General features: G+C 37.6%; 1 protein-coding gene across 3 annotated transcripts in view; it reads right to left on the reverse strand.

Moving 5' to 3' along the window:
- Positions 1–19,168, reverse strand: part of LOC124783583 (PAS domain-containing serine/threonine-protein kinase) — a 222,850-nt gene that overhangs the window by 163,563 nt on the left and 40,119 nt on the right. For all 3 annotated transcript variants that reach the window (XM_047254035.1, XM_047254034.1, XM_047254033.1), the window contains exons 5-7: positions 10,346–10,614; positions 8,345–8,518; positions 8,121–8,237 (exon numbers count right to left, since the gene is read on the reverse strand). In XM_047254035.1, the coding sequence (XP_047109991.1) occupies positions 8,121–8,237; positions 8,345–8,518; positions 10,346–10,614 (560 nt within the window). The remainder of the gene's footprint in view (positions 1–8,120; positions 8,238–8,344; positions 8,519–10,345; positions 10,615–19,168) is intronic.

Genomic DNA, 19,168 nt, shown 5'->3' on the forward strand with positions numbered 1-19,168 from the left:
TTGCCACAGTTCACTGGAGCATTGTCAGCACTGTACGCAATTACTTGATTCAAGTCATTAGCTTCTCTAATATTCTTTATTGCATGGAAAATGTCTGGGTCTTTGGAGTCTTCATAAAAATCCAGCAATCTCTGGTGTATCTTCTGGCTAACATCAAAGTACCGAATTGCATAAAGTAAGATTTTTATATTTCCTCAGATTGAAACATAAGAAGACAGAGAAAAGTAAAAGGCTCTCTGAAGCTCAACTATGACTACATCTTGACTGTATGGGCCTCTTATGAAATTTTAGACGCGACATTACTGTCTGGAAAAAAGGAGTGATGTAATTATATTTGGCAAGCCAATCACTTGTAGCTAAGGCCACATTTTACATTGTGATAAAAAGTGCAGCTTCAGCAATTATCGTGGCATCTTCTTCAAGAGTATTTTCTTCACAAAGAAAGTTACAATTGTTTTATTTTTATGACATTGCTGTTGAGAATGTGTTTTTGTATCTTCTGATGATCCACTAAAGCTTTCTTCCATCAAATTTTATCGAAAATATGGTGAGACAAATCACACACTTTGCTGTGAAGTTGTTTTCTGTCATCTTTGTTGAAAGCCTTATCTCTTGACCTCCTTCTTCCAAACAAACATGACAAATGATGTTTAATGTTAGAAGAAGGAGAAAAAATCTTTCCCAACACCAATCCCTTTTAGTTCTAAAACACTCAAACAGGATGTGAACGTGCTCATAACTTAACTACACAATAATACCTAATTTAACAGGCAAATGTGTATTTTGAATCGTGTACAGTGATAGGGAGAGGAAATTCACAAGTCATTCTCCCTCTTCGTTCACGTATTTGCAAATTTGGCACAAGGCGGGATAAAAATGCGTCTGAAGTCCCTTTACTCAGGATACTGGACAACTTCAAATTCTGGGACATCCCACCAAAAAGTGGGTGGATGACAACTTTATGTTCAATATTATTTTTAATATGTCTGAAGCCAACTATTGTCGTATTGCCAATACCAGAATCATTGAGTGCGTGTTTCGACTTTGTGGGTGCTAAATGGAGAAGTTATCAGCACCTTGACACATCTGAAAAGAAAATAATGTGGACAAAATCACTGAAATCGTTGCACACAGTGACAATGAAACCTACAAAACGACACTCATGCAACCACTTCCATTTCACTCTCATTCACTCATGCAATCACTTCCACTTCACTCGCATTCACTAACACACTCACTCTATCGTATACATCTCAAGACAATATAGAAAGGGTGAAAGGTGCATACCAGGGATTAAAACACAAAAACGACAGAGGAGCTAAAACAACAGCACCGGCAAAGATGACCAGCTGACCACTTATTAAAAGTGTGTTGAGCCAGTCACCCTGCCAAAACATGAAGATCGCCTGTCGGACAATTCACAAAATTTTAAAACTCTAACCACATTCGTTGAAAAATCTCTTAAAATAGAAAGCACATCTGTCAGCAAATCTGCTGCTACCCTCTGGTCTGAAAATAAAACGCAGTCTAATAAAATGTGGCCCACAGTGATCTGTACACCACAAGCACCACATATTCGAGAGTCCTCTTGTCGGAGCAAGAAGCTATGCATCTCAGGGTTGTGGCCTATGCGAAGACAAGTAAGGAGGACCTTGTCCCAATGACATGGCTGGAAGGAGGTACGCCACAGCCACATTGTGCACTTTACTAGATGGAGCTTATTGTCTGTCACTTTCAGCCACTCAACATCCCATCGACACAAGACTCTGTACCTCAACAGTGAGGAGGTAAAATGTATGGGGATAGCGACATGCCTCCTTAGCTGCTACATACAGGTGCCCTTTCATACCCCGTAATACCACACCCTGGCACCCAGCAGAAAGGCACGTCCTTCCCTAGCCATTGCAGTTGGAGGAGGATGTCCTGGATATTCTGTACTATTTTTATCTGCTAGATACAAGCACAGTAGAGAGTGAAGGGCACTCAGAGAATTGGAATTTAGTACTCAAATCAAGTCTCACCTGCTCCAGTGCCTGTGTATAATTCTGCATCGAATTCAGTAAAGTGTTGAGGCAGTCATACCTTGAGGATACAATCAGGGAAACCAACAGAGTAACCAACGGAACGCTCCATTTCAACACATCTGTACAGACAGCTGTAAAGTTGCGACACACACTTAAAATGTCCATAAATAATGTTCTAAAAACACATACAGGAGTGCAACATCTCCTGTACTGCACTGTATCTGCAATTATTCTGGGCCTAACAGTAATCAGGGTGGCAGGCTGCTAAAACCCTTGATTTGGGGTGTACTTGCTCCACACAAGTCACTGCAGCACATGACGCATGCAGATCCCAAATGGCCTTTCTATTCATGAATGATTGGAGAAAACATGTTCCAAGGGCAGACGAGTAACACTAGGGTATGCAGGCAAATTCGGAGCTGTGAGTAACTCATATACCTGACGCACCCTGAGGAGCTGTCGTCGGATAGTAAGTGGTGGTTCACCAGCCTCAGCACAGAGACTGGGTATGGCACTCATCCTAAAAGCACCCATGGCCGCCAGTCTAATCGCCTCATGGTAGATACCATCAATGATCTTCAGATAAGAAGGCCTCGTTGATCCACAATGTGCAACCATAGTCTAACCATGAATGCATGAAAGCCCTATAAAACTGGAGCAGACATTCCCTGTCTACTCCCGAGACCTGTAGTTAAAAAACATGAGAAGAACGGTTAAAATGCATGCACATGCCACGAAGCACGCACTGGCAGTGCTTACCAGTGCCCGGCTGAAGAACCCCAGAGTCGACAAGCCCATACCTAGCAAATGAATGCTGAGCTCCTGAGGGCTAGAATCACTGACTAACAGTATAGATGCTGAACAAAATAGTCTCAGTATTGTACTACCAACAGGCATATGTACTGAACATTATCCGTCTGATAATTTGCCACTGTTTGTGTTTTTCCAGTTTGGCCTCAGTGTAAAACAGCCAATATATGCTAAGTTCAAACTCTCCATACTTTCAAAATTTTTAAAATGAATGAACGATTGATGGCTTAATTTTAGTGTTACAGAAGCAACATGTGCCTATGTGATCAGTCATCAGTATTTTTGGACACACATTAAAAAAAGTTTGCTAACAGTTTTTGGGCATATTAACACACTAAGTTTCCAACACTAATGACCTGCATATGGCTAAAAAATGTGAAGTTACTCCTAATTGCTTGTCAACCAGGATTGCCTTTTCATTGCTATATTTTGTTTTACTATTCTTTCTCATATTAATATTACTGAATAATTCATGCCTGTTCATTGTTGACTTATTAGGATACTGCACCTATTTTATAGGCATTTATCTTTCTACATTGACATTCCAAGATGCCCATTTCAGATGTTCACATTTATTTAAGCATCGTGAACATTATTTCTTTACTAACGGTGTTCCAGCATTTTGCAACAAAAGTTTTTAAGGCAGCTACTTTAAAATGTCATAAGTAAACAAACAATGCTCACAATTCATAAATAAATGTAAACATTGAAGAAGGGGTGAACATAAAATTAATGTACTCAGGAAAGCGCATGTTTCGAGGCACGTTTTGCTGGTGCGGTGTGTAGCGAGAAAGTATCAGTTTGGTTAAGCAGTCATTCAGTTTACTGACAACTGGATAATCAATGCTATACTGCACTTTGAATACAAGTTATCATACTTGAAATTGATTACATTCTTTTATGTCAATTTATGGCTTGTAACATGTTACACACTCCACAGTGTAAATTGTACACTTTCTGACAATGGGGGATATTCATGTACAAGTATGTCACACCCAGTGGCCACAAGGAGCCTGATGGTAACAGGTCAGGAACTGTGAAAAGGCAGTGAAGGAAGTTAGCAATGTTTTGAATGTAGGATGGAAGGTTACAGAAAACAGTTTGGAGGTGATGGCGAACAAAGACAGAGCTTCATTTCATTCTGTGGGAGCACTGTATCCAGCCATGTTGGAATGACTAGTAAGGAGACATGTGGGGTTGTGTTTGTGAAATAGGTAAAAGGTAGTAGGAGTGCTGGATTCAGGTGTCAGGTTTTGGGATGGAACTAACAACATGAGGAGCTGCTAGAAGTCTTGTTGGACTTATGAGATGGGATCATGGTTCTAAGTTTTGCATACAATAGTGTTGGAAAGTTTGTGGAGACACTCAGCTACACACTCATTATGATTCATGACCACTGTTGTGGAGTCAGTCTGCAAGAAGAGTTGTTTTTCAGGTTACAAATAGCAGTGGGTTCCATAGGAATGATGATGGACTCATGGGGAGGAGGGCAGGGGGGGGGGGGGGGGGGGAGGATTTAGGAAAGGAAGGTGAGGCGAGGTTAGAAGTGAGGAATTCTTGAGAGATTATCCAGGGATGACTGGATGCAAGGGGAGAAGGGATCACAGTATGGGGGGGGGGGGAGGGGGGGAGGGATGTTGGAGCCATAAGGTTTTGGTTGGCTGTTGTCAGTAGGGTGTGTAGTGAAGAAATGTTTCCGCTGTAAAGAACTGATAAAAGAAAGGAGGTCCTTTACAAGACCAGCATGGTTGAAATTAGATTTGGAACTAATGATAAAGCCTACAGAAACTATGGCAACTTCTACAGGGGCAGAGTTTTAGCAGAAAGACTGACAACAGTGTTACAGGATGTGTGTTCATGAGCACTGTTTCATGAAGGATGGAGGAAGGTTATGGCTTGATCTCTTGAGCTGGATTTTTTTTTTTTTTTTTTTTTTATTTTTTGTGGGGGGTGGGGGTGGGGTTATCAGAGTGGTAGGCTTTTTCTTTGTCACAGGTAGCCCCATGCTGACAGAAAGACAGGAGTAGCTGTAATAGCTTCCTCAGATGGTGCTGGGAAAGCTGTTCCAACCGTTAAAGGGCAAGACTTTCTATTGCAGTGATGGCCTTCAGGAAATTGTGGTCACAGAGTAAAAGGATTTTCCAGAAAGATTACAGGCTGTCAAGTATGGTTACAGTTTGTATTTTATGATTATGAAGGACCAGACTGGGAAAGGTGAGGGACTGGTGGTACTGGAAAACATGAAATTTCTTGCAGTAGGATGGACGACAGCCTGAGATGCCTATTTTGATGGTATGACCATTAGCACATGCTAGACAACATTTTTGGAAGAGAGTGAGTCATTGGAGTTTCGTAAGGACAAAGAGTTTTTGGAATTTGTGAAGGCAGAATGAGCAGGAATTCATGGTTGGATGCTCAGGAGGCAGGCAGACTGACTGAAACCATAGTCAGAAAAGATTTAAAAATAAGAATGTAAAAACTTATGATAGAAGAGTTTTGAAGTATAGAGAGCTATGTAGGAAGTTAGAAGGAAAGTCAGACAACATTTTAAAAAAGCAGAAGCAGAGGGCACACCAGCATTTAAATTAGTTCAATCGCAAACTGACACACATGATCGTTGAGACACACACATGTTCATATAAGATTGTAAATAACATGAGCGATAGGCTAACAGTTAGACAATATCCTATACAGCTAGTCCATAAACAAATCTTCGTGTCATTTGCTCCTCTGACACCGTAAACCTGTTAACCAGCCACCAACCTGCACCTCTCTGATCACTCAGTATCATTCTCACCTTGAAAAGCTCAACCACAAACTTCACCAGGACTTTGACTATCCCTCGTTGTGCCCTGAGATGAGGGATATTCCACTCACAATCCTACACACGTCACCCAAAGTAGTGTTCCGTTGCCCAACCAGCCTACAGAATATCCTTGCCCATCCCTAGTCCTAGTGCCAATCCTCCATCCCATGGTTCATCGCACTTTGGTCGACGCAGTACAGCATCTGTCCAATCCACTAACTCCTACTTCTCCGAACTACACAGATGGGAATGGTTCCTCCAGCATATCCTGCATTCTCACAGTCCTCTATCTTTTATTTTAGTTGCCAATCAGAGGTTAATTATGAATAACTACTAAATGTTGTTGTAACACAGTTTGGCATCAATATGAATTCATAAAAGGTTACACACATTTAACTGCTGACAAATCTAGCAGAACTTTTTGCATTTTTGGCACTGATTATGCAGAGTAGAGTGTGTCCTCCATAATCTTATCAAGAGATGGTATGTTGTGATGTGAAGTAAGTGAAGCTGTATCATCAGAATTATAGGTTAGAGACTGTGGTACACAAAAAGGCAAATCATTGATGATCACAATGAAACAGGGGCCGAGGACAGAGGCCTGTCAAAAAGCAATAATAATCATTGCTTGTTTCTAACTGAAGCAAACTGTCTTAAGCAGTTCAAGTAAGACAAAATTATTGCTAATGAAGATTTGCATAAACCACAATACTCCATAATGATTTTGCTAGTGTGGTCATGTTTTAAATTTTCACAAGTGATCCAAATTTCTGTGAAGTTTAACAGTGCATGGTAATTGGTGTCAGCTGCATTGTTGTACTCAATACTGACTAACATGCCTATTCATCAGGAACATTTTTGTGGTGAGTCATATCCTTTAAGTGATGTTTGGTGCAACCAATCAGCAATTTTATTTTACTCGTTATAGACTACAAAGAGACTGTCCATGTAACTTCAGTAATTGCACCATTAATACCAGTGTCCCACAATTACATACACATCTTTATGTATATTGAACACTTGGCATGAGAACACCACAAAATCAATGCACACTCATAGAATACAACAGATATGGAGGAATCTCCATGTTTATTGGTCATTAGATCCAAATTTAAAGTATGTTTAGGTGGAATAAGTAATTCTACATTCAACAGTAGAGTATACCACATGCCTTTGTGAAAATGTACTTGAAGGAGCAGAATATGACAACAACAAAGTTAATTAACAAAAGAAAGAACATCGTAAGAAACATATATCATTCAGACTAACTACTGTCTCTGCACCCAAGTAGTGTAATAAATATCACTACCATTAATAATTATTGGAAGGAATAAAATTTCAATCAATTTTCATGCAATTTATAATGGTCTGAGGCTTAAATTATTAACAAAAAATATATACTTGCTACAATGTATTACTAAAACAATGATGTTATGCTCTTCAGTAACAATGTGAAAATTTCTGGTAATCAAGATATAACCAAGATCAACAAATATGATTCAACTTCTTATTCGTTTCAGAGATAATTATAGTTTTTACATACTTCATACTTCAGAACAAATATTTCAAATGAGCTGACATTTTTATCGTCACAAAGTGCTCTAACATGGAACTGTGCACTATGGTATAACAAAATATATGATTTGCTCAGAAAGACAAGCTACTATCAAATCAAAATGTCACCGGCTGTTTGAATCGCATCATTGCAGTTAAAATGTCAGTGGCTGAGACTGCATGACACTTGCAACAATATGGTACAAACAGAAAAATTTTCTAGCCTCAGATATTGACAAGTAGGTACAGACACGCTACGGCTTGTGACTACAATCCACCATTCCAATAAGGTGGCAAATACTGATTACGGATCCAATCATCCATTGAAAATATTTACCCTCACTTTCAAACAATGGAAAATCCAGGATGGACTGTAACAATATTATGAGAAAGAATGCTGCCACTCACCATTTAGTGGAGTCGCTGAGTTGCAGATAGCCACAACAAAAAGATTTTCACACTTAAAGCTTTCAGCGAATGGCCTTTGTCAACAACACACACACACACACACACACACACACACACACACACACACACGACTGCAGTCTCAGGCAACTGAAACCATCCTCACTTTTAATTGTGATGCATCATGCCAAGTTTTCAATGTTTGGGGCACAGAGACAGGAAGAAATACTGGCAGCAATCATATGAATCAGTGTATATAATGAAATCTGTAGTAGCTATAAAATTATTTAAGTAGCAACCCTCTCTAGCTTTGCACAGAAACACTAATTATCAATGGCTGGACAGCTTGTCTGGTAAAGTGATAATAAATTACATATACAAACCTTCCTCGTTACCTTGTTTATCTATTATTGAAAACTGTGTCAAAATCCCAACAGTATATCCTGAGATTAGTCTTCGCGTACAAGCAGAAAAATGCATCAGGGGACTTTAATTTATAATATGTATAGAAGGCAACTTACATTTGCTACTCTCCGTTCTACAGGTTCAGCTACAGCCAGGCATCTAGCATCAGTTTCTAGTTTCCTCAGCCACAATGATACTGGCACAATTCTCTCATCCTTTGTCACCATTTCAACCTAAAGAAATGAAAAGTTACATAGCAACTAAAATTGAAATTTTCACAACACCAACAAAAAGACCAAAAAAATTGTTTCCATTAAAAGAAGGGAACAAACTAACTCACAACTTTCCCACTCAAAAACACCATATTCCCGTCCTTCAACTCCAGCTGTTCCTCTGCTAATGCAGTGACGTGATTTTTGTGTCGCCCACACAAGAGCTGTGTTAATTTAACCTGACACAGTTCATCAGGATTATATCCCAGAAGATTGCAAGCAACACCATTTACAACAAGAATCTGAAAATAAAATGAAAAATATATTGTCTTCATCAAGTGAATGCAGACAGAGGAAGTAATCTACACAATAATCATTTTAATTTCTGCTAAGGCATTTTTAAAGGAAAAATAAATGAGAACAAGTTCACTACCAACTGGTTTTTAATGTTTCAGTTTAACAGAACTGTGTTCATTCTTATATGGCTTATCCAACAAATATATATTTGGGGAACACAATAAACATCAAATCTTAGAAACTAACATATCAACAAAAATAATCTTTTTTTTTTATAACTGGATCGATAAAGAAAAAATCTGCTTACGAAACGACTACAGGAGAAAACACCCAAAAGTTATGAAATTTCCATACCTTCTGTGGGTGTTTTCTTCTGTTGCCAGCTGGTGGGTAAATTTTGTTTATCTATACAATTATATTAAATCTTAGAAACTGTTTTAAATATGCTGATTACTTTGGAAATCTATTCACCGACTTCTGGAAAAAGTATGTGTTATAACAAGAACATCCAGTTGAATGGGCATCTGACATTGCTACCATATACATACCATGTACTGCTAGTGTATGGCCTCCAAGGTGACCCTGATAAAAGTATCCCAGGAAACCAGCTGTGTAAGGCATAGCAAAATTCACCACTTACACGATTGATTTCCTGAGAGACTTCTATCTTTATGCATTTCACTCCACAGGAGATTCAAATTTTACTGTCTCTGCAACTACCACCATTGCTGCCAAAGAAATGTAGATAATATTGTTATCGAACAAACTTGGCTAAGAGCACAATATTATACTAAACTTTTTCCTGTTGTTTCCTTTTTGCATACATACATGTCCTCTTATCTCAGGTTGAAACAACTAGTGAAAGCAGAAAAGAAAAGAATCTCTAACTTCCTGAAAACCTGGAAGAAATGCCAATAAATTATGACAAAACTTTATTTTTTACTGCAATCAATAGGTATCCACTAGAGTTACAAGCACTTGTGTGACTGACTCCATTCTGAATTATTTACAGAATGTCTAACTGTTGCAAACAAGAACAAGACACCCATATTAAACTTCCTCATTAAGATCGCCATGTGAACTAGAGACACTAAAACACACACACTAATGAGACTCGTGGTGTTATGACAATTCTGATTGTAGATAAAATTCTGTGCATCTAAATTGCATTCTAAATAGCCAAATGTAATTACTTAATAATCTCAATTTGGTTTGGATAATTATCTGTTTTAATTCAATTAAATTCATTTTTCAGATACAATTTGTTTTGTTAACAAACTACATTACAAACACAAACAAAATTAATTTAAAATAAGTAAAGGGCATTATTTGTAAGTTGGCAAGTGAGTCTGGCATAAAAATATTGCCAGTGTGGAAAACATGTTGACTATCTGTGTGTACATAAGTTGTGTTGAAATAGCATACAGAAACACAACTCTCTCATCACTTGAGGAAAACATGAAAAAGTCTAAATCACAAACTATATTGTAACTATTACTTCCATTCAGCATTCACAGGCAAAGTCATTTACCACTTTTGCAGAATCTAGAACAGTCACAAAACGCATGCACAATAATTGTATTGATTATTGAATGCAATCTATGTCATTTTAAACCTACATCTAAAATCATTTAAACAATGCTGCTCCATCAGAACTCAAAACTACAACATTTAGTCAAAATAGCTTTTTCATCCATTCAGATGCAAACTTGTGCAAGTGCACAATTTAAGAAAACAACATTTTAATCCCTCTGTGACAAAGAACTATGAAAGGCACACCAGGTAGAATTATACTTTGAAAATGTTTCCTTTTTATACAATATTTTTTTTACCTGTGATGTTTTCATGTCGATTGTGAAAACAGCTTTATTTGGATTCATGGGTGCAATGGGATAACTAGTGCTAACACCTCCTACAGCACTGATGAAGCTACTGCTAAATGACCATGCTGAATCACTTATGCCTTGCAAAGGTCGTGTGTTGCACGCAGCATCACTGACAGGTTGGGCCAGCTTTGCTCCACTTGACTCTGGAAAACGGCTCATTGAAAATGATCCACGGCATCTCCCAGCTGAGAAGCTGCACGTGTTCAGTCCATCTCCTGTCATAAGAGATAGGCATCAGTGAGTCTCTATCTTTAATTTAAAAACTACTAAGAATAAGATAATAAAACTATTTACAAATTGAAATTCAGTTTTACATCACAGTTCATACAGGAATGGAGGCAGGCTATGTCATGCCTGTTCACCGATTTGCGAGCTGGCTCACAATCATGTCTCGGCAGTTAGAAACTGGCTGTCTCATGGCGAGTAATGGAAGGGGAAGAGGATGGGGTGGAAATAGGGACAAGGCAGCCAGCACAAGAAACTGTTGTCAACACGTATATTCTATGGAAACTAATAGTTCTGCCAAGATTGAGCATTTCTTGGTGGCTAATTGATAGCTTTTGTGGCACATTTCTTTCCTAAGCTCTTTGCACAGACAAAAACTAACAATGAAATGAAACTTACATTTCTTTTAATTGATGAGGCAAAGAACATGGGGCAGCTAGTATGAAACATGATATTTGTCACAAATGATGCAGCCTTATGATGAATATTGTTTCTGGACAAAGTTTCAATTCATAGTTTTCGGGCAAGTTTAAATTGACATCAACATATATAACGTATTTTCGAAAACATTTTGGGAACACATCGATCAATTTCACAATCGAATTTACGAAAACAGTCCACATCACACAAATCACATTTGTTGGGGTCCAGTTTCAGTCCAAAGGCGAACCATCTTCAGACCATAATCCAAAGTCAATGCGTGGAGACAGATGACGGAACAAGAACTGCAGAAATCTCCAGGTGCCAGCAAGTGCTCAATGTCTGATGTCCGACAGCCACATTTTATCAAGAGCCCTCACAACTCATGGGGCGAACAAGTGTGAGCACTTGTGCTCTTGTAGCCACCCCCTGAACACGCCTGGGCTAGATTACACATAATGGTTATTTTCCAAATCAACCATCTTACTCTGCATTAGCACACAGGAAAAGTAATGTAATTACATGCGTATGATCTGTATCAAAAATGTTTTCCCAAGGGAGGGACGGGAGGATTTTAAATCCAAGTTAATTTAGTGTTATATGTTCTAAGTAACTTAAGTTATAGCAGCTGTTGTTATTGTGATCAGTCCGAAGACTGGTTTCATGCATCTCTCCATGCTACTCTATCCTGTGCAAGCCTCTTCATCTTTGAATAACTCTTGCAACCTACATCCTTCTGAATCTGATTACTTTATTCATCTCTTTGTCCCCTTTAAGATTTTTACCCCCCCCCCCCCCCCACTTCCCTCCAGTACTAAATTGGTGATCCCTTGATGTAACAATGTGTCATGTTAACCTATAGCTTCTTCTAGGCACGTTGTGGCATAAATTTCTTTTCTCTCCAATTCTGTTCAGTACCTCCTCATCAGTTACTTGATCTACCGATCAGCACTCTTCTCTAGCACCACATTTCAAAAGCTTATATTCTCTTCTTGTTTAAACTTTTTATAGTCCACATTTCACTTCCGTACATGGCACCACTCCAGACAAATACCATCAGAAATCACTTCCTAATACTTAAATCTATATTTGATGTTAACAAATTTACCTTCTTCAGAAATGCTTTTCTTGCCATTGTCAGTCTCGGCCGTCATCAGCTATTTTGCCACCCAAATAGGAAAACTGATCTATTTTACGTGTCATTTTGTAATCTAATTGCCTCTGTATTGCCTGATTTAATTCGACTATACTCGACTATCCCTGTTTTGCTTTCGTTGATGTTTATCTCATATCATCCTTTCAAGATGCTGTCCATTCCGTTCAACTGCTCTTCCGGATCCTTTACTGTCTCCGACAGAATTACAATGGCATCAGTCATTGGCAAACATAAAAGTTTTTATTTCTTCTCCCTGAACTTTAATTCCTACGCCAAATTTTTCTATGGTTTCCTTTACTGCTTACTCAATGTACAGATTGAATAACATCGGGGATAGGTTAAAATATTGTCTCACTCCCTTCACAACCACTGCTTCCCTTTCATGCCCCTCAACTCCTAACTGTCATCTGCTATCTGTAAAAGTTATACATAGCCTTTTGCTTCCTGTGCTTTACCCCAGCCACCTTCAGAGTTTGAAAGAGAGTTTTTCAGTCAGCTTTCTCTCAGCCTACAAAATCTATAAATTTAGATTTGTCTTTCCTTAACCTATATTCTAAGAGAAGCTTTAGGGTCAGTATTGCCTCGCATGTTCCTATATTTCTTTGGAATCCAAACTGATCTTCCCCGAGGTCGGCTTCTAGCAGCTTTTCCATTCTCCTGTAAAAAATTCGTGTTAATATTTTGCAACCATGACTTATTAAACTGATATTTCAGTAATACTTACACCTGTCTGCAATTGCTAGCTTTGGAATTGGAATAATAAATTCTTCTTGAATGTCTGAGGGTACTTTGCCTCTCTCATACGTCTTGCACACCAGATGGGCTAGTTCTCTCGAGGGTATCAGAAGTTCAGACAGAATGCTGTCCACCCCCGGGACCTTGTTTCAACTTGGGTCTTTCAGTGCTTTGTCAAATAATTGTTACAGTATCATGTCTCCCATCTCATCTTAATCTACATCCTCTTCTGTATCTATAACATTACCTGCAAGCACATATTTCTTGCACAGATCCTTTATATGCTCCTTCCACCTTTCCCTTCTTTGCATAGGACTGATTTTCCATCCGAGCTCTTGATTTTCATACAGCTGCTTCTCTTTTCTCTAAAGGCCCCTTTGATTTTCCAGTAAATGGTACCTATCTTTCTCCTAGTGATATATGCTCCTAAATCCTTACATTTGTCCTCTAACCATTCCCACTTATTTATTTTACACTTTCCAACAATCTTAATTTTTTTAGGCTTTTGTATTCCCTTTTGCCTGATTTACTCCATTGTAATATTTTCTCCTGTCATCAATTAAATTCTCCCTCTCTCCTTAGCTATCCAAGGATTTTCACTTGGCCTTGTTTTTTACCTATGTACTCCTCTGCTGCCTTCACTATTTCACTTCTTAAAAGGTATCCATTTATCATCTACTGTGTGTATTACTTTCTCCTGTTCTTGTAAATCATGGCCTAATGCTCCCCCAAACACTCAACATCTGGTTCTTTCAACTTATCCAGGTCCCATCTCCTTCATTTCCTGCTTCTTTACAATTCCTTCAGTTTTAACCTCCAGGTCATAGCCAATAAATTGTGGTCAGAATTCACATATGCCCCTGGAAATGTCTTACAATTTAAAATCTGGATATAAAATATCTGTCTTACAATTATATTGTATAATTGATCTGAAACTTTCTCGAGTCTCCAGGTATGTTCCACATGTACAACCTCCTTTTATGATTCTAAAACCAGGTGTCAGCAATAATTAAATTGCACTCTGTGCAGAATTCTACCACTCAGTTTCCCTTTTATTCCTTGCCCCCTACTCCATACTCACCTACAATTCTCTGTTCTCTTGCTTTCCCTACAATCTAATTACAGTCACATGTCTTCCTTAACAACCTGAAAAATTTCTTTTAATCTTATCATACATTTCCTCAATCTCTTCATCTGCAGAGCTAGTTGGCATATAAACTTGTAGCAGCTATATGTGTAACAAATCTCAGTTTCCCAGCCTCCTCCTCGGCACAAGGTAAGATAATTTTATTGTCATTAGGCCTTTACAACGATAGACAATTTTTTATGTATATAACATAATCATTACATTAGCAAATAGAATTGTATGGCCATATCAGTTGTTAGTTTACAATTCCATGTTGCAGCAAAAAAATTCTTTTAATTCATAGAAGGGGTTGGCAACAAGTCACTTATTTAATGTTTTCCTAAATTCACACTCTGGGAGCGTCTTGTACCATCTGCGGAAGCTTATAACACAGTGTATGGCCCACAAGCTCATAGCTATTGACTTTGATAATCTATGGTATGACATATGTATGGAGTTAAATGATTAATGGAAAATCTCAAAAAGATGTGAAACAAATACTAACAAAGAGATAGAGGGGCTGGCCAGTACTTACTTCAGCTCAGTACAGCCGATAGATACACAAAACAGAACAGAAAATTTACGTTCCTGCTTTCGGAACTTTGTTCCTTCGTCAGGGAGGAGACGGGGGAAAAAAGGGGAAGAAGGGAAAGTGGATTCAGGCATGCCTCCATCTTTGCTACCCTCCCTGTTTACCTTTCCCCCTTGTTGCTTCATAACCTGGGTTGTGAGTAACTGAATCAATCCACTTTCCCTTCTCCCCTCCCTGACAAAGGGACAAAGTTCCGAAAGCAAGAACGTAAATTTTCTGTTCTGTTTTGTGTATCTATCTGCTGTACTGAGCTAAGTACTGGCCAGTCCCTCTATCTCTTTGTTGGTATATGTATGGAGTTATTTTTTCTTGTGTTGGGACCATGAATATTATTTTTGTTTTACTTCATGTGGATTCTTTTTTGCATACGTTAAAATGTGGTGTATGTACATATTTATAACAGTCATCATTTTACATTCACGGAACAAGGGCTTACAGTGTGTTTTATGCTGAGAACATGACTGACTGCTTTCTTCTGCAGAAGTAATATATTTTGAACATGGCTCAAGTTTCTCCACAGAGTAAGTCCATATGACATAATACTTTGAAAAAATGCAAAATAAGATGTTTTAACATAAAATGTTGGTACACATTTCATAAGACATCTTAATAAACAATTTACTCTGGATAATTTAACACTGTTGCATTTTATGTGCTGCTCTCAGGACAATTTGTCATCTAAGTATACCCCCAAGAACTTTATATAACAGGGATCATTAAAAGAACTTTTGTCGTTTAGACCAAATACCATTTTTTTTGTTTTGTTCTCATTCATGACAAATTCATCTGAGGCCGGCCGAAGTGGCCGTGCGGTTAAAGGCGCTGCAGTCTGGAACCGCAAGACCGCTATGGTCGCAGGTTCGAATCCTGCCTCGGGCATGGATGTTTGTGATGTCCTTAGGTTAGTTAGGTTTAACTAGTTCTAAGTTCTAGGGGACTAATGACCTCAGCAGTTGAGTCCCATAGTGCTCAGAGCCATTTGAACCAAATTCATCTGACCTGAACCAATATGATGCTTGGGCAAGTGAATTTTCAACAGAATCTTTTAACTTATTTAGATCAATTTTACAGTTTAGGAAAGTAGTGTTATCTGCAAATAGCACTGTGTTGGAACTTATAAAGGAGGGTAGGTCATTGATCATTACAAAAAACAAAAATGGTCTCAAAGATCCCTGCAAAACTCCCACCTTAATTTGGTTTCTCAGTTGACTTTTTTGTCAGTACGCACAACTTGCCTACAGTTTTGGAGATAAGACTTTAGTAGTTTTAGACTTTATCTATGATGGCATAAAAATGGAGTTTCTGTAAAAGTGTGTCATGTCCTACACAGAAAAAGGCTTTGCTCAGGTCACAGAAAATGGCCTGAGCAAATCCCTTCTCCTCAAACACTTTAAGAACATATTTAATTAGAGGGTCTATTGCATTTACTACTGATTTTTTCTAAGTACATATTGTGCTAAATTAAATATTCCAAGTTTTTCAAAATGAGCAGATAACTGAAGGTAAATGATGTACTCTATTATTTTGGCCACGACGAACTACTGATACTGGTCTGAAACGTTGAGGGCTGTCTTTGTCACCCTTTTTATACACAGGAACTGCCCTACATAATTTTAGCTCCTCTGGAACGTATCCCTCTGGTAAACATTTATTTATGCAGTGAGTCAGGGGACAAACAATGGAATCAATGACTTTCTGCAGCAAATTGGAAGACATGTCATAAATATCAGCACTATCTGATGACTTAAAGTTCCTTACTATTTTAAATACAATACTAGGTGTAACCACAGAGAAAAATGAGAATATTATTGCACAGTGTCCCATAATATTTTTTTTTATTTTTTTTCTACTAAGAGTTCTGATGGACTTTTATCAGGTTTACTGATGCCATTATGTACTTCCTTCACAGATTTAATAAAATAATCATTAAACTCTTGTGGAGAGAGATTCATTTTGACCTTCTGTGACTCCTTGGCAACACTTTTTATGAGATTCCAACCAGGTCTGCATTTATTGTTAAAAGTCTCAATGTACTGGGCATTGTGTCAATTTTTCATCTCAATAACTGTTTTTTTACAGTCTTTTCTCTGTCTTACATACAAAGATTTTATAGTTTCAGACTTAGTATTACTGTATATATCTAAAAGCATCATCACAAGATATCATATCAGACAGCATTTGTAGTGTTCTATGAATTTTTCTTTTTTGACACTGCATTTTTATAACCTCTATCTGTTACTTTACATTCTCTAATGGTAACACAGTCATTAAATATTTGCAAAAATGAGTTAAACATTCCAAATTTATCTTAGCTGACTCATCATTTGATAAACAAGGATTACCATCATCTTTCTGGTAGAACTAATCTCTGTCTGCAGTGGTTTTCCTGAACATGTCAATTTTTCCATTGTTCATTGGCCTAGTGATCACCATTTTTGAATTGGCCATGTCACCATTAAGATTGACTGAGCTGATCCTGTTAGCATATATTAAGGACACTGATTTCTGGTCAGAAAAGAGAAACATTGTTACATCACATTGAGCTTGGGCACATTTAAAGTTACCAAATACATTGTCTAAGCATGTTTGTTCCCTAGTAGGTTTAAAGTTCACACACAGTAGACTGAACTGTCTTAATAGGTTTTTCAAATCACGAACACTGCACTTATCAGTTGACATGTCAATCAGAATTAAGACCATCACCTGTTATAATGTCATAGTTGGTAAATCCATTCTCATTGGGTTCACATAAAAGGATGTCCAATTTTTCTAAGAATACACTGTTAATACCACTGGGAGACCTGTACAATGATGCTATTAGTTGCATACCACTTACGTCTATACCAGTGGCTTCAAAACTCAGTTATTCACATAAATAATATAGATCTAAGTTACTAATGGTTCGATTGGGCTAACAACATAGATTGCTATTGAAATTTCATCTTCAGTGGCCCGATGTTCACCTAAACACAGTAAGTCAAATTTATTCTGTGGTGAAGTCATTCAATACCAATATCTAGGTCTATATTCTGCTCTCCCTCGTTTTTTGGATGATACTCAATCTTTTATTTTTTTTGTTGGTTTATCCACTTTTTCACACCCATCAAGCCATTTTATTTTCCCTTGTTTATTATTATTATTTTGCAAATGTCTGTAAACATCCTGCTTAATGTCAGAGACCCCAATCTATTTAAGTGTACCTAATCCTTTCCCAGGCAGTTTTCATTTAGGAATTTATTTGGATCTATGAACTATGCTCCAAGTCTATGACACTTTTCTTTTATGGCACAGTTTATTTTGCAGGCATATTTATCACTTACAGATCATCTTTCTATTATTCCACTGATTATGAGACAGGAACCTGGATAGACACTTCTAGCTGAACGAATCAAGTTTCTTGTTCACTGCTAATTTTTATCGAATTTGTCCCAGCATGTATTAACACACTTAACACACCACTATAGTTGTGCTTAAGTTCATTTTTTGCAGTATGTTGTTTTGAGTTTTCTATATTTTATTAGCTAGCTTTTTAGTTGTGTTCTGATTCCAGGTCGCAAATCAATTTTGCGTCATGGAACAGCGACATTTTTCAGTAACAAATCACCTGCCAATAGAAATTCATTTCCATTTCTTTGTACACTTGAGCCACTGCCTTTCCTTTTAGTATATGTTACAGACTTCCATTTATATTTATGTACTGAATGTTGGCTTACTGAGGTTATTGGTAATTTGCAGGGCACATCTGATATACGAGACAAAGTTTCTATCGTTAATACTGCTTACACATGTGCACAAGTTTCCATGGTATTGTTTTGTTTCCATTTTCCAGCTTTCACATGCACTGGACTGTTTCTCTCTTGCTAATCTATTGTTTTCTTTACCTGGAGTCATGGTTTTGTTGTTTACTGGCTTTCTGCTGATGTCTTCACATGGATTAACACAAAGTTATTTGTCCTTGTTTCACAGCTTTCTGACACATGGAACTCTTTCTTGTAATAGTTTATCGTTTTCTTGTTTTAAAATTGAGATTTTGCTTTTCAACACCCCAATATCATTTTGAAGTCTCTTGATAATTTTGCTATTTCTTTTCACTGTTTTTTCAAGTTCAGATGTTTTGAAATGTAAAAAGCCGAGGAAAAAATATAAAAGTAAAATAAAAAATAAAAAAACACTGACGTATTTTAAGTTAATTTTGGCACACTTTTCGTGCCACCAGTAGTTACACTTAACACAAAGGATTCCATTTATCACTTTCTTTTTACATTCTTTACACAATGAAATGTTCAATTTTTCCGTTTCTGACGAGAGAGACTAGTTGCACTATAGATTTGATTAGATTAGATTTACTTTCATTCCAATTGATCCGTAGTGAGGAGGTCCTCCTGGATGTGGAACATGTCAGAAAAACAACAATACATGACAAATATTTACAACTAAAACAAATAAACTAATGTACCATTCCACAGGTCCCAAGTGGAATGATCGTCATTTTTAATGAACACTAAGAGTCATTTT

The sequence above is a fragment of the Schistocerca piceifrons genome, chromosome 1, assembly GCF_021461385.2.
Source record: "Schistocerca piceifrons isolate TAMUIC-IGC-003096 chromosome 1, iqSchPice1.1, whole genome shotgun sequence".
Classification (NCBI taxonomy): Eukaryota; Metazoa; Arthropoda; class Insecta; order Orthoptera; family Acrididae; genus Schistocerca; species Schistocerca piceifrons.